Source organism: Camellia sinensis, chromosome 5, assembly GCF_055761805.1.
Source record: "Camellia sinensis isolate YWXY chromosome 5, ASM5576180v1, whole genome shotgun sequence".
Lineage (NCBI taxonomy): Eukaryota > Viridiplantae > Streptophyta > Magnoliopsida > Ericales > Theaceae > Camellia > Camellia sinensis.
This window is the reverse complement of record NC_138965.1, coordinates 63,447,464-63,463,275: the sequence shown is the minus strand read 5'-3', so window position 1 is coordinate 63,463,275 and position 15,812 is coordinate 63,447,464. Positions and strand designations below refer to the sequence as shown.

Below are 15,812 nucleotides of genomic sequence, written 5' to 3'. Positions count from 1 at the left end.
GTGCACGCATTTCGAGGCACTTCATTTTCTGCCATCGGCATCTTATGTGAGTGTGGCTGAGGCTCATTCATGTTAGTATAAGTCCATTTATCATTTTCCATGTCATTCGCATCTTTTTATCATTGCCTCGGTTTGCGTGCCTGTGTGCACGCATTTCGAGGCACTTCATTTTCTGCCATCGGCATCTTATGTGAGTGTGGCTGAGGCTCATTCATGTTAGTATAAGTCCATTTATCATTTTCCATGTCATTCGCATCATTTTATCATTGCCTCGGTTTGTGTGCCTGTGTGCACGCATTTCGAGGCACTTCATTTTCTGCCATCGGCATCTTATGTGAGTGTGGCTGAGGCTCACTCATGTTAGTATAAGTCCATTTATCATTTTCCATGTCATTCGCATCATTTTATCATTGCCTCGGTTTGCGTGCCCGTGTGCACGCATTTCGAGGCACTTCATTTTCTGCCATCGGCATCCGATGTGAGTGTGGCTGAGGCTCACTTATGTTGGTATAAGCCCATTTGTCATTTCCATGTCATTTTAGCATCGCCTCGGTTTGCGTGCCCGTGTGCACGCATTTCGAGGCACTCCGTTTTTATCCGATCGGCATCCGATGTGAGTGTGGCTGAGGCTCACTTATGTTGGTATAAGCCCATTTGTCATTTCCATGCCATTTTAGCATCACCTCGATTTGCGTGCCCGTGTGCACGTACTTCGAGGCATCTCATTTTCATCATTCTGCCATCGCCTCGGTTTGCGTGCCCGTGTGCACGCATTTCGAGGCATCTCATTTTCATTGTATCTGCCATCGCCTCGGTTTGCGTGCCCGTGTGCACGCATTTCGAGGCATCTCATTTTCATTGTATCTGCCATCGCCTCGGTTTGCGTGCCTGTGTGCACGCATTTCGAGGCATCTCATTTTCATTGTATTTATCATCACCTCGGTTTGCGTGCCCGTGTGCACGCATTTCGAGGCATCTCATTTTCATCATATTTATCATCACCTCGGTTTGTGTGCCCGCGTGCACGTACTTCGAGGCATCTCATTTTCATCATATTTATCATCACCTCGGTTTGCGTGCCCGTGTGCACGTACTTCGAGGCATCTCATTTTCATTGTATCTGTCATCGCCTCGGTTTACGTGCCCGTGTGCACGCACTTCGAGGCACTTCATTTTCAGCATTCTGTCATTTTCTCGATTCGCGTGCCCGTGTACACGCATTTCGAGGCATGTCATTCCATAGCATTGTGTATGTTAGGATTATATCTTAGTTGCATTTCATGCATATCATGCATATTGCATCGTGTCCGGAATAGGAGTTAGCCCGGGCACGGGAAACGAGGTACGTTTCGTACTCCGAGTGACGGAATGTGTCTCAATTCCCCAGTCACCGACACTCCGGATTATCCATGATGGGGTTAGGTTTTAGCTATAGTTTCATGTGCATTCATCCTATATAGAGTTGTGCATTTCGACTCTTCGGCCATCATGCCTCGGTATGCGTGATTGGTGGCGCGAGGATCGAGACATGCATATATATGTGCAAATACATTGCTATGCCCCTTTCCTGCTCTCTGTTGCAGCAAAACGGAGAATCAACGACTTTTTGGGACTTGGCACGCTTTTCAAGGAACAGGTGTAAACAGAGGCTAATTGGGGCATCCCGGTGGATTTCCGCGCAAGACAATCCGGACATGCATCATCCATCAGAAGCAAGGCAGTCCCTGGCTTGCACGCCAGTTTATTTGCTTTCTAGTTAATTCATTAATTAATTAGAATTCTGTAATATTTTGGACTGTAATATTCTTTTATTTTGGGGACTGTAATATTTGGACTGTATTATTTATTCGGACCCTCCGAGTGAGGGCACAACTGTAATAAGTGTGCGTGAGTGTGATGTATGTCTTCCAACCCCACGTCTTTCTCCCTTTTATTTATCCGCTTATGATGGTTAGATTAGGGCATGTTTAAATTAACATACAGTATGACAGCATGTTTGCATCATTCATCTGTATTGCATGCACCGGGCTCGGCGCATCATACTAACTGCATTGTATTTTTAATTCCAAGTTGAATACATGTTAGTTGTAGCATCTCATATACCATCTTAGAATAGCCGAGCCTGCTATAGTTACATTTTTGCATGTGATGCATTAGGCATTTCTGTATACTTAGGATCATGCATGATTTCTAATATAGTTTCTATTTTGGCTTGGAGTACTCGGTAAGTTTTTATGCTTTAGCATCCTTGCATGCGTGTGAGTGAATGCCATGATAGCATGCTTACCATGAAGCTATGTGCTTATCTGATATATCTGTCTGAATGCCTGTGGGTGAAGGTTGGGTTATCTGAATTGGAATGAATCATCAAAATGTTTCAAGCCTACCTGCGGGTAACAAACCATTTTCAAAAACAAGCATGAAATGTTTTGTTCCAATTCGGGCGACCCGGTCTATACTTATATGCTGTGCGCGTCACATAGTAACCTAGGCTAATAACCGGTATAAGAACTCACAATGTTTTCAAAAATTGATATCATGGTTAGTAGAGGCCGGTCTATGACCGGGCGAGCGGGGGTGCTCACGAAGTGACCTTCCCCAATCGTACCCAAGTTCCCGAGCCGAGGCAACTTTGGTGATGACGGACGCGTGGCCTTTTGGCACCGAGTCAGGGTTTCCTAAATTTCCCAAAATAAAATATTTAGGTGGCGACTCTGTATCTGGCAAAGCAGTCCATGTTTGGCACTTCTTTCAAAAATCTGTTTTTCTCAAAAACGATTTGCCGGATTTGGACTCTTTGGTTCAGACTTAGAACCGTGACTACGAAAAGTCGAGTCCGAGCTGTAGCGAGGTCCCCCGCGGGCTTGTTACACAAGGTCATCATATTCCCTTTGCAGCTTTCGAAGTCGAGAAGAGCGATGACGAGGGGGATGCCGAATTATGTATTACCGATTGATTCAATGAAACATATTATTTTAAATGTTTGCATGTAGTTTGAATTTATGTTTATAAATTTAGCTATGATCGTCTACTGCTCTATGTCAATTGCGTTGGCGCTTATATATAACAACTCATGAAAGGAGCTCTGAATTCGGATGCTCGTTCGTGCCATTCGTGTTTTCCATAAAGGGCGCTTTTGAATTTGGAGGCTTATACGGCCCGAACGTTGTTCACGTAGGGCGCTCCGAATTCGGAGACTTATTCGGCCCAGGCGTGTTTTTCATGAAGGGCTCTCCGAATTTGGAGGCCTTTTTGCGTTGGTCCAAACGCCATTCGTGAAAAGGCATTTCAAATTCGGGGGCTTATTCGGCCCAAACTCCATTCACATAGGAAGCTCTGAATTCGGAGACTTATTCAGCCCAAGCACGTTTTTCACGAAGGGCACTCCGAATTCGAAGACTTTTTTGTGTTGGCCCACTACTAAAAACTTGACTTTTTGCGACGGTCTTAAACGTCCCAAAAGGTCCATATATCGTCGCAAAAGACTTTTTGCGACGGAGCAGCGACGGAAAATGGGGGGTGGCGGAAAGGGGCGTGACAAAAAGTATTTGCGACGGTTACAAACCGTCGCGTTCTTGTTGCGACGGCTAATCAATAGTTTTTGCGACGGTTTCGCCTGACACAAAAAAAGGGGAAAAAACGGCATTTTTAGTGACGATGTTGATTGCCGTCGCAAAAAACCTTTTTTAGCGATGCTATATGCCGTTGCAAAAGGTATTATTAGTGACAGTCTAAAACGTCGCCAAAAAAGTAGTATTAAGTTAATACCGTATTGGCAACAGTTTAAACCGTCGCAAAAGATTTATTTGTGACAGTTGAAACCGTCGCAAAAGATTGGAACTATTATGTATATGCGACAGGTTAACCCGTCGCTAATAAAATATAAGGAAATGAGAATTACATTAGCGACGGCTTATTATTGTCGCAACAAAATTATTTTTTATAAAATCATATTTTATTAAATATTTCCTATACAAATTATTAATATTTTTAAAAATACATCCACATCCACATTCACATCCACATCCACATCCACATCCAAATTCACATTCAAAAAATCATATATACCAAGAATAATATATGTACCTTGTAACAATTGTCAATCAAATATTAATTACAAAAATATATAAAATAACTTCTAACAATACTAATAATTTTTGAAATTCAAGAACTCAAATTTTTAGTATCGACAATAGAAATAAAAAAATAAAAAAATAAAAACAAATACAATGTAGCTTGTTTTGATATCAATAGTAAGCTCCCATATCGATATGCGAATATATCACGTACTCAAAAGTTTTGCATCTGCAAAAAGAAACAAAAAAGAAAAAAAAAATCGTCATTTACAACATAATTATTTTCAAGCTTACAGAAAATGTAAAACATTTGATATTTTTTTCAAAAATTAAATAAATAAATAAGATTGTAAACTCTAATATCGATATGCGAAGATATCATCACGTACTCAAAAGGGTTGCACCTGCAAAAAAAAACCAAAAAAAAACAATCATTTACAATATAATTAATTTCAAATTTATAGAAAATGTAAAGCATTTGATATTTATTTCGATAAATAAATAAATAAGATTGTAACATATACATGAATCGAGCGCCACACAATGTATCTTCCCACAGCTTCTCCAACTGTTCTTAGACATCGGGAAGTTGTTTCCAAAACAGCGTTCGGCTTGTTCGCTTTTAAAACAAAAACTTTGCAAAATCCAGGTCCAATTGGAACTCCATCAATTTCACACAACGGATCAACACTAATAAGAAGTCCCTCTGCCAATTGGACTCTTGGTATTACAGAACTCTCCAAAGAAACTTTAATTACATCCTACAATGATGATCATACTATTAAAAATAGGCAATGATTGTACACAATGAGCTATAATCTATAACAATAATCGAATAAACACAAAAAGAGTTTGTAAAGAAGAAGTATTGATCGAGTTCCGTCTTCTCCTACAAGTCATGTGTGCCAAGTATGTTGCGCGTGTCAAGTTTCGTTGACATCCGAACCCGTTTGAGCATTTAGTATGTCAACCGGTTTAGAGTTATTAAGTAACAAATTTTCATTAACGGAAATTAGGCTTTAGATTCAAAACCGGGAATCGATTTCGAGTTCCGTCTTATCCTACAAGTCATGTGTGGCTAGTATGTTGTGCGTGTCAAGTTTCGTTGACATCCGAACCCGTTTGAGCATTTTCATGTGTCAACCGGTTTAGAGTTAATAAGTAACAAGTTTTTATAAACGGAAATTAGGCTCTAGATTGAAAACCGGGAATCGATTTCGAGTTTCGTCTTATCCTACAACTCATGTGTGCCTAGTATGTTGTGCGTGTCAAGTTTCGTTGACATCCGAACCCATTTAAGCATTTTAGTGTGTCAACCGGTTTGAAAAAGAGTTATTAAGTAACAAGTTTTTATTAATGGAAATTAGGCTTTAGATTGAAAATCGGGAATCGGTTTCGAGTTCCGTCTTATCCTACAAGTCATGTGTGCCTAGTATGTTGTGCGTGTCAAGTTTCGTTCACATCCGAACCCGTTTGAGCATTTTAGTGTGTCAACCGGTTTGAAAAAGAGTTATTAAGTAACAACTTTTCATTAACGGAAATTAGGCTCTAGATTAAAAACCGGGAATCGGTTTCGAGTTCCATCTTATCCTACAAGTCATGTGTGGCTAGTATGTTGTGCGTGTCAAGTTTCGTTCACATCCAAACCCGTTTGAGCATTTTCGTGTGTCAACCGGTTTAGAGTTAATAAGTAACAAGTTTTCATAAATGGAAATCAGGCTCTAGATTGAAAACCGGGAATCGATTTCGAGTTCCGTCTTATCCCACAAGTCATGTGTGCCTAGTATGTTGTGCATGTCAAGTTTCGTTGACATCCGAACCCGTTTGAGCATTTTAGTGTGTCAACCGGTTTGAAAAAGAGTTATTAAGTAACAAGTTTTTATTAACGGAAATTAGGCTTTAGATTGAAAATCGCGAATCAGTTTCGAGTTCCGTCTTATCCTACAAGTCATGTGTGCCTAGTATGTTATGCGTGTCAAGTTTCGTTCACATCCGAACCTGTTTGAGCATTTTAGTGTGTCAACCGGTTTGAAAAAGAGTTATTAAGTAACAAGCTTTTATTAACGGAAATTAGGCTTTAGATTGAAAATCGGGAATCAGCTTCGAGTTCCGTCTTATCCTACAAGTCATGTGTGCCTAGTATGTTGTGCGTGTCAAGTTTCGTTCACATCCGAACCTGTTTGAGCATTTTAGTGTGTCAACCGGTTTGAAAAAGAGTTATTAAGTAACAACTTTTCATTAACGGAAATCGGTTTCTAGTTCTGTCTTATCCTACAAGTCATGTGTGCCTAGTATGTTGTGCGTGTCAAGTTTCGTTAACATCCGAACCCGTTTGAGCATTTTAGTGTGTCAACCGGTTTGAAAAAGAGTTATTAAGTAACAAGTTTTTATTAACGGAAATTAGGCTTTAGATTGAAAACCGGGAATCGGTTTCGAGTTCCGTCTTATCCTACAAGTCATGTGTGCCTAGTATGTTGTGCGTGTCAAGTTTCGTTAACATCCGAACCCGTTTGAGCATTTTAGTGCGTCATCTGGTTTGAAAAAGAGTTATTAAGTAATAAGTTTTCATTAACGGAAATTACGCTCTAGATTCAAAGTCGGGAATCGGTTTTGTGTTCCGTCTTATCCTACAAGGTATGTGTGCCTAGTATGTTGTGCGTGTCAAGTTTCGTTAACATCCGAACCCGTTTGAGCATTTTAGTGTGTCAACCGGTTAAGTAACAACTTTTCATTAACGGAAATTAGGCTCTAGATTAAAAACCGGGAATCGGTTTCGAGTTCCGTCTTATCCTACAAGTCATGTGTGCCTAGTATGTTGTGCATGTCAAGTTTCGTTCACATCCGAACCCGTTTGAGCATTTTAGTGTGTCAACCGGTTTGAAAAAGAGTCATTAAGTAATAAGTTTTCATTAACGGAAATTAGGCTCTAGATTGAAAATCGGGAATCGGTTTTGAGTTCCGTCTTCTCCTACAAGTCATGTATGCCTAGTATGTTGTGCGTGTCAAGTTTCGTTAACATCCGAACCCGTTTGAGCATTTTAGTGCGTCATCCGGTTTGAAAAAGAGTTATTAAGTAATAAGTTTTCATTAACGGAAATTAGGCTCTAGATTCAAAGCCGGGAATCGGTTTTGAGTTCCGTCTTATCCTACAAGTCATGTGTGCCTAGTATGTTGTGCGTGTCAAGTTTCGTTGATATCCGAACCCGTTTGAGCATTTTAGTGTGTCAATCAGTTTGGAAAAAAAGTTACAAAACGACAAATTTTGACAAACGACAAGTTTTCAAATTGTTTGAAAGTTTACCTCATCATTTGGTGGTGGTGTATGTGTGTTCTCATCGGCGTCATAATCCGTAGGTTCACGGTGTCCACTCAATGCATCCGGTACCTATGATATTCATGGTATTCTTTGTTAATTGTATTTATATTCAATGATACAATTGTGCTATAATTAGATATTTATAAAACATTTATTTATACCGAACCTGTTTGTTGTGATTTGTACTCCCTTCGTGGGACACAATAGCCAACATTTCAGCTTTCATTTCTTGTATCTGTGTCGAAAGCTCTGTTCGCATCTCCTCCCTCAATTCCTCTCTAATCTCATCTCTCAGCTCTTGTCTCAACTCCGTACGAACCTGCTTTGTGATCTCGGCAACAATCGATGACTGAGATCCTGACTGTGATGACTTAGATTTATCTCCATACACCATGCTCCAAGGCACATCCTTGCCGTAAGTACGACAATATCCATGCCCATCTTCACCGACCACATCGTGGAAAACACTATCTCGAGCATCTTCGTTAGTGCGGTAATCTTCAGGCAACATGGACAATTGGCGCTCAAACTCATCCTATAAATTAAAATAACAAGTACATATAATTAAGTAGTTCAAACAAAATCAAATATAAATACAAATTTAAGGATTTGAAAATACCATGGTTTGCCTAACATCAGGGTCAGTTTGATTGCGTGTATATTTCCAAACACTCATTTTATCCGTGGGCAACCCTTCAGCAACCATCTGAAAATTCAAAAATTAATTATTATCGCAGTAATTTACATTCATATTGATATCTACCTAAATAATATATACCTTCCTTCGAATCTGAGTGAATGAAGTACGTCCTGTCGTATGATTAATATAATGAAAGGAACGACTTCCAGCATTGTGGATTGCAATGTCCTATAAAGTTTGCATAAATGTAAGTCGCAAGTATACAAAGTTAATCATTTTTCTATAGATACGTGCTTTGTAATTAACTTATTTTATATACCTCTACTTTCTTAGTCTTCCAATAATCAACAAGATCATACCACTGTTTTGGAACAATTTGCGGAGGCACCATGTCTTTGATATTAGTATGATCCTTGTTAGGCTTAAAATACTTATTCTTGATCTTGCTTTTGTGATCCTTCCACAACTCATTGCACTTTTTCAAGCAACGTGGTTTGTGCCCCTCCGGACAAATTTGTAAATTATCCTACAGTACAATTTAAATCATTAGTTCAATTAATAATATAATTGAACAGTTTAGTAAATATGCTTTTATCTTAACATCCTCCCATATTGACTCAAGAACATCAATAGGCACTTCGGTCCAATCAACGTACGTAAGAGAAACAATGTTCCCATTACGTACCATGAACCCAAGTTGGCTAGTTAACTTAGACTCATTATCTCCAGTAGGATTGAAGTCGGCGTCGAAATCAATGGCCAACTTCTTGCCCGTACCCCAATCTTTAATGCCTTTCGCAAATCCTCGACCTTGGGGGGAAGATAAAGAACCTGTAGGGCATGTGAGGAGTAATGGAAAAAAAAACACATATTACAAAAATTGATAATAAATAACTTGTAGTTAAATTAACGTAATTAGATACATAGCCATTTGTTATACCTGAGTTGACTTGTGAATCAGTCGCTGGATTTGAAACATATTATAAGAATAAACAAATTATATCAGAATATAATAAATAACATATAAATAAAAGCATAAATTAAATACATGAAAACAAACCTGTACCTGAGGTGGGATATGAAGAAGTCGTCGGTCCTAGCATATGAAATTAGAAAGCTTATGTATAGTGAAAATGAAATAATTTAATTAATATAATTTACGTACATAACAAATTTGTATACCTGTGGTGGACTGTGAAGACAACGTTGGTCGAGACAATTGTGATGATGGTGGTGGTTGTATCGGTGGCTGTGATGGTAGTGGTGGTGGCTGTATCGGTGGCTGTGATGGTGGTGGTGGCTGTATCGGTGGCTGTAATGGTGGTGGTGGCTGTATCGGTGGCTGTGATGGCGGTGGTGGTTGTATCGATGGCTGTGATGGTGGTGGTGATTGTGTCTGCATACGCAAAACATCAGCCAGAGTGCGAGAGGGGTTATTAAGCTTCCTCTTCCGTGTACCTGAGATGGGATATGAAGAAGTCGTCGGTCCTAGCATATGAAATTAGAAAGCTTATGTATAGTGAAAATGAAATAATTTAATTAATATAATTTAAGTACATAAGAAATTTGTATACCTGTGGTGGCCTGTGAAGACAAGGTTGGTCGAGACAATTGTGATGATGGTGGTGGTTGTATCGGTGGTTGTGATGGTGGTGGTGGCTGTATCGGTGGCTGTAATGGTGGTGGTGGCTGTATCGATGGCTGTGATGGTGGTGGTGATTGTGTCTGCATACGCAAAACATCAGCCATAGTGCGAGAGGGATTATTAAGCTTCCTCTTCCGTGCCATAACAAGCTGTAACAAATATAATTGAAAATATAGAGAATAGTTTGGAGTTAATAATGTAAATACAAAACAAACATAATAAATAAATTGGAAGCACATAAAATTGTTAAATAAAGTAACATGCCCAAATATGCAAGTCATTAAAGCATGAAAATTTACTGTGGCATTACAGAATCCAAAAATTATTACAAAATATCTTAATTCTCTCTTATTTCAACATCAACAGTTTCTCCTTCTACGACTTCCCTCACCCAGCCAACTTCTTCATCACGGACCATTATATTTTCTTCTAATTGTTGACTCATATATGGCTCAGTTTCTGGATCAGTAGAATACATATCAAATAAACCCCTTTGAGACATCTTCACAACCACTTGCCAATCTGATTCTATAGGGTCTACAACATACCAAACTTGCTCAACTTGGGATACCAAGATGAAAGGTTCGTTGGCGATTTGATCATCTCGATACAACAAATGGTTGAAGTTAATCAACATGAACTTGAAATTATCTTCTTTCTTACCCCGAACATTGTCTATCCAGTCACACTTGAACAATACATACTTCATTGCATTGGTGTACCGGATTTCAATGATATCTGTCAGTTGTCCATAATAGTACACAGCCCCCACACGAGGATTTTTGTCCTTCCGGCTTGCATAACTAATAGTATCTGCTTTCAAAGCTACACCAGAATTTTGAATGGCTCGACGGTCATCCATAGACTTGACCCGAAAACGGAACCCATTAGTTATGTAACCGGTGAACCTTCTTGCTCCGGTATGAGGACCATTTGCCAATGTATGAATCTCTTCGGAAAATATGGCATTATCAGTCCTTCGCAAAGTGTGAACCTATTTAAAACATGAAAGCAAATTCAAAACGCAAATCGACCTAAGTTGTAACCTATAGCTAGATTTGTCCATACATACATGTTCTTTAAACCAAGTGTGAAAAGTTTTGAAATGTTCATTTCGGAGTTGATGATCATCAGCACGAGGCATTTTCATCTTAAGTTCTTCAAGGTGTTTCCTATATACGTTGAAAAATTATCAATTACAAATTAATATTTGAAATGTAATAAAAAACAAAAAAAAACTTGTCAAATATTGAATAAGAGGGGTACCTACTTTAGGAATGGTTCAACTGCTTCGTATTGAACAAGATATATTGATGACACTGTACATAAGAAGTATGACCAAGGTTGAAAGTTGTGGTTTCACCAACAGCACGACCCATATTAGCTGCACCATTGTAGTTCCTTACAGGCCGATTCAATTTAGTTTCCACATCATTCAGATATTGAGAGCAAAAATTCATGCATTCTTCCATGAGATAACCTTTAGCCATTGAACCTTCTGGATAAGCCCGATTACGTACATATTGCTTTAAAGTAAGAAGATATCTCTCGATTGGATACATCCATCGAAATTGAACCGCTCCAGCCACCAATGCTTCATCACCTAGGTGTATAGGCAGATGCTCCATTATATCGAAAAAAGCTGGTGGAAATATTTTCTCCAAATGACAAAGTGTTAGTGCTATACGACCTTGGATATTTGGTACATCTGTTTGACGACTTACTTTGGAACACAATTGTCTGAAGAAATTACTTAATTCAATCAAGGCTTGAACAACATTCTTAGGCAACAATCCTCGTACACCCAAAGGAATAAGTTGTTGCATCAGAATATGACTATCGTGGCTCTTTAGACCCGAAATGCTTTTATCCTGTAATCGTACACGACGAGAGATATTTGATGAATACCCGTCAGGAACTCTAACGTCCTTAAGCATTTTCAAGAACAAATATTTCTCATCCTTGGTCATTGTGAATTGTGCTGGTGGCAAATAAGCTTTATTCATCCCTCTTGACTGCAAGTGTAGGGGTTTTCTAATATTCATTTCTTGCAAATCGCGCCGAGCATTGACATTATCCTTGGATTTCCCTACAACCCCCAGTATTGTCCACAATACATTGTCACACACATTCTTCTCTATATGCATCACATCAAGGTTATGTCTTATTAGATTGTGCTCCCAATATGGCAATTCAAAAAATATACTCTCTTTTTTTCCAACTATGAGTGCGAGGTCCAGCTTTCTCCCTTTCCACTTGTCTCCTATGCCTCTCTTTAAGGTCATCCAGCCTGTATTGGGTTAAGACACCCTCAGATTCTACTTGTAGCAAAATCTCTGATCCAGATAACAATCTCGGTTTGAGACTCAATTCCCGAGTACCATCAAATGATACTTTATCCTTTCGAAAGTTATGACCATTAGATAGGAATCTGCGATGACCTAAATATGAATGTTTCCTACCATGTTTCAACCAACACGATCTAGTTTCCTTATTGCAACATGGACATGCATATTCTCCTTTCGTGCTCCATCCTGACAAGTTTGCATATGCTGGAAAATCACTAATTGTCCATAACAAAGCTGCATGCATTTGAAACATTTGATTTGTTGCTACATCGAATGTAGAGACACCATCAGTCCATAGTTCCTTTAACTCCTCAATCAACGGTTGCATATACACATCAATTTTGTCACCAGGTCCTTTTGGGCCATCGATAAGTGTAGACAAAATCAAAAATGGTTGTTTCATGCACATCCATGGCGGTAAGTTGTATGGAATGAGAACAACAGGCCAGGTGCTGTGAACTATGTTCATCGATCTGAATGGGTTAAAACCATCAGATGCTAACCCAAGCCTTACACTTTGACAATCATCAGCAAAGTCAGTATTTCGACGGTCAAAATCCTTCCATGCAAGGGAGTCAGCAGGATGTCTTAAGACACCATCATCTTGCCGTTCCTCTGCATGCCATTTCATGAGCGTGGCCGTTTTCGATGACATATACAACCTCTGCAATCTTTGTTTCAAAGGGAAATACCTCATTTGTTTAGAGGGTATCTGTTTACCGCCTCCACGAGGAACATTTGAACTATCAACTCCATTTTGTTTCCACCTAGAACTTTTGCATATGACACATTCATCAAGATTGATGTATTCATTTCGGAACAACATACAACTATTGGGGCATACATCCCACGTTTCATATGTGAAGCCCAAATCTGTAGTGATCTTTTGAGCTTTATAGTAAGAATCAGGAAGTTTCGCACCCTCAGGGAAAGCTTCATTCAACAACTCAAGTAACATGGTAACAGAAGTGTCACTCCACTGATTTAGCACCTTCATATGTAAAAGTCGAACAATGAACGACAAAGATATGAACTTCTGACAACCCGGATACAATTCACTCTGAGCATCCTTTAAAAGTTTGAAGTAATTTTCAGTCTCTACATCTGGACCTAACTGCGGATCAGTTGCAAGTGGTTCTGCTACATTGGGATTAGTTGGTGCCTGTGGTTCATCACCTACAACACTTGTACTAGGAACTGAAATACCAGTAACATCGTGTATCATTTCCACCATATCATCCCTAATGTTTTCATTCACTAAGGATTCATTATCTCGGTTACTATGCACAGAAGTATACGACTCTCCATGATTAATCCAATGTTTGTATTTGTTTAGAAAGCCATTTGAAATCAAGTGCTCTCGCACACTATCTCGGACAAGATGATAGCGATTCTCGCATTTCCTACATGGACAACAAATCATCGAACTTGTAGCCCTATTGGTGTATGCAAACACTAGAAATCGATCGATCCCATTCATGTATTCTCTCGACATCCTATTTGGCAAATCAATCCAACTCTTGTCCATTTTGTTTACTTCTCCTAAATATATATTTTGTATACATGAACATGCATATTAATTAACCATAACAACAATTCTAATATTTTATACATCATAAATGCACACATTCCAATAGGTGAGCAAATATATCATGGACAAAAATGCAAACATTCCAATAGGTGAGCAAATATATCATGGACAGAAATGGAAGTTAAAGATGGAAATTTTCATTATGATTAGATTGTATCATTACCAATAAAAACCAGACCACGTAACAATTCAATGCATCAGTCACCAAAAAAGTAATCTTAAAAGTCACAAACCTATATGTAAGAAGGTGATTCACATTAACAACATTTCTTATCTCAAGGTGATTAGGTTACTATTGTACAAATATTAAAAAATTCTATTTGAATTTTTTTTTGGGGAGACACGCATGCCGATCACTTAAACACATAAGAAACACATATTAAGTTTGGACAAAATAACTTGGGATTCAATGATAAAAAGAAAACCTATGTATATTAATATATTTATAACTATTATTCTATTGGAATGCTTGTATTTAACAAACAATGTGAATGTTGTTTTACCAACTTTCCAAGACACCCTTAGCCTAATTCCTTGGCTTGACCACAATCTCAAGTTAATGTTGTGTTTTATAATGTATAATGAACTCTGTATATCACTTAACTAAATGATATGAAATTATTGGTGGCATTCATGGACCAAAACAACCCAAACCACACAAAGAAAGTGCTGCTGGAGTTTTTCTCCTTGCTAATAAATATAACATATTGTCTATAATTTGGTTTTAACATTTAATCAAAACTGATCAGTCAAGATTTATTTATATTACTTTAACTACAGTTTTAGTACCTAAATTGAATAGTGCAGCACTTGAAACAGAATTTTTCAGCATATATATTATAGTTTTCAGCACTTAGAGTCACTTCCAGTACTTAAACACAACATTCCAGATGCCGTGAGGATTTCATCAGCATACAAAAAAGTCAATATTTCAGGGGTGCTTCTAGTTACACCCAATTAATATCTCATCACATCCATATGTACAAGACTTACTTCATAAAGTACAACTTTAACAATGCATAAAATGAGTGTAATGAGAGATTTTTATTGTGTAAATAGAAGCTCCCGTATTTCAGCTTTGACCAGCGTATAAGCTATAATTTCAGCAACTAGTCAATTTATTGTAGCTTTTGAATAAATTTAACACTATACTGTTTCAGCTTGTAAACTTTGTTCCTGCAAATATAATCAAGGTATTAACATACAAAGACTATTTCAGCATTTAACAATAATTTTGTACAGAAAATTTCTGGGCTTTTAGTTTTAAATTCACAATTTCAGCATCTACTTTCAGTTCAACAATTTAGGCACTTGACCCAACTTTCAAATAAACACTAATCACTATTTAGAGAAGCTGTTATAGGTTCTGAATGACTGTTCGATAGCTAAAAATCATGGTTTTTAATCCATAGAGAAATTACAGGTTTTTTTTTTTTAGCAACTTGATCATAAAAGAACAAAATACCAAAACTTTAACTTACAACAACCTCGTACTTATAAACAAAACATGCACAAACCATATTATTCATCTTACCCAAACATCCACTCATGCTACTGTATAACAAAAGCAATCAAACAATATAAAATAGAACCAAATATTAACCTTAGCTTTACAATTTAAAAATATAATATGAACTATTAGCAAGAACTCCTCTTAACTCAAACCAATTTCAAAGTTGAATTCCAAGCAACAACAGTTCCTTTACTCATGGCTTGGTAACATTCAGATTTCTTGGAAGTATTTAGATTTTACTCCAAAATCCAGTAGGTTGCTCAAGAATTAACCCTTATAGTCTTAACCAAAGCTTAAAGCATGTGCCAGAACAAGGCTAAAGCCTAAGGAATTTAAAACAAAATAGGGGTTTTTGTGCACTGCCTTCACCTCTCTTGTTTGTTTTGGCCAGCTGTATCCATTTCAACACCAAAAGAAAAGTTTCACACATTTTGTACCCATTTAACAGTTAACACATTAACTTGTTGAATGAAAAATGCCTATCACTACATTTTTCTGAAGTTGTGAGAAGAATTAGGAAATTCACAATTCCAGTTTTCACCAGGGCTGGCCCATTTGCAAAGCGGTTGAGATAGTTGCCAAAGGCCTTAATTTTAAAAAGGCACCAAAATTTTCAAGTTACTTGCTAAATGCTCCCCCAAAAAAATTCTAATAGAAAATATTTGTCAAAAAGAACAAAAAAA

At 38.0% G+C, this 15,812-nt stretch overlaps 1 protein-coding gene and 1 long non-coding RNA gene across 2 annotated transcripts; both read right to left on the bottom strand.

The window, feature by feature from the left end:
- Positions 1–7,878: 7,878 nt before the first annotated feature.
- Positions 7,879–8,268, bottom strand: LOC145790118 (uncharacterized). Its single transcript, XR_014328762.1, has 3 exons — positions 8,171–8,268; positions 8,012–8,098; positions 7,879–7,927 (listed from the first exon to the last, which is right to left on the bottom strand). It is a non-coding gene; the product is annotated as an uncharacterized LOC145790118 (long non-coding RNA).
- A 1,746-nt stretch (positions 8,269–10,014) lies between these two features.
- On the bottom strand, positions 10,015–13,520 carry LOC145791450 (uncharacterized). Its single transcript, XM_082871802.1, has 3 exons — positions 12,515–13,520; positions 11,003–11,814; positions 10,015–10,671 (listed from the first exon to the last, which is right to left on the bottom strand). Exons 1-3 carry the CDS (start codon positions 13,518–13,520, stop codon positions 10,015–10,017), a joined length of 2,475 nt encoding a protein of 824 aa, XP_082727928.1.
- Positions 13,521–15,812: the final 2,292 nt, after the last annotated feature.

Coding starts and splice junctions, on each gene's coding strand:
- LOC145791450 (XM_082871802.1), bottom strand. CDS start 13,520: ATGTCGAGAGAATACATGAATGGGATCGATCGATTTCTAGTGTTTGCA. Junction 11,815..12,514: donor GCTTGGGTTAGCATCTGATG/GTTTTAACCCAT, acceptor TGATGCATATAG/AGAAGAATGTGTGTGACAAT. Junction 10,672..11,002: donor ACCTTGGTCATACTTCTTAT/GTACAGTGTCAT, acceptor TGTTTTAAATAG/GTTCACACTTTGCGAAGGAC.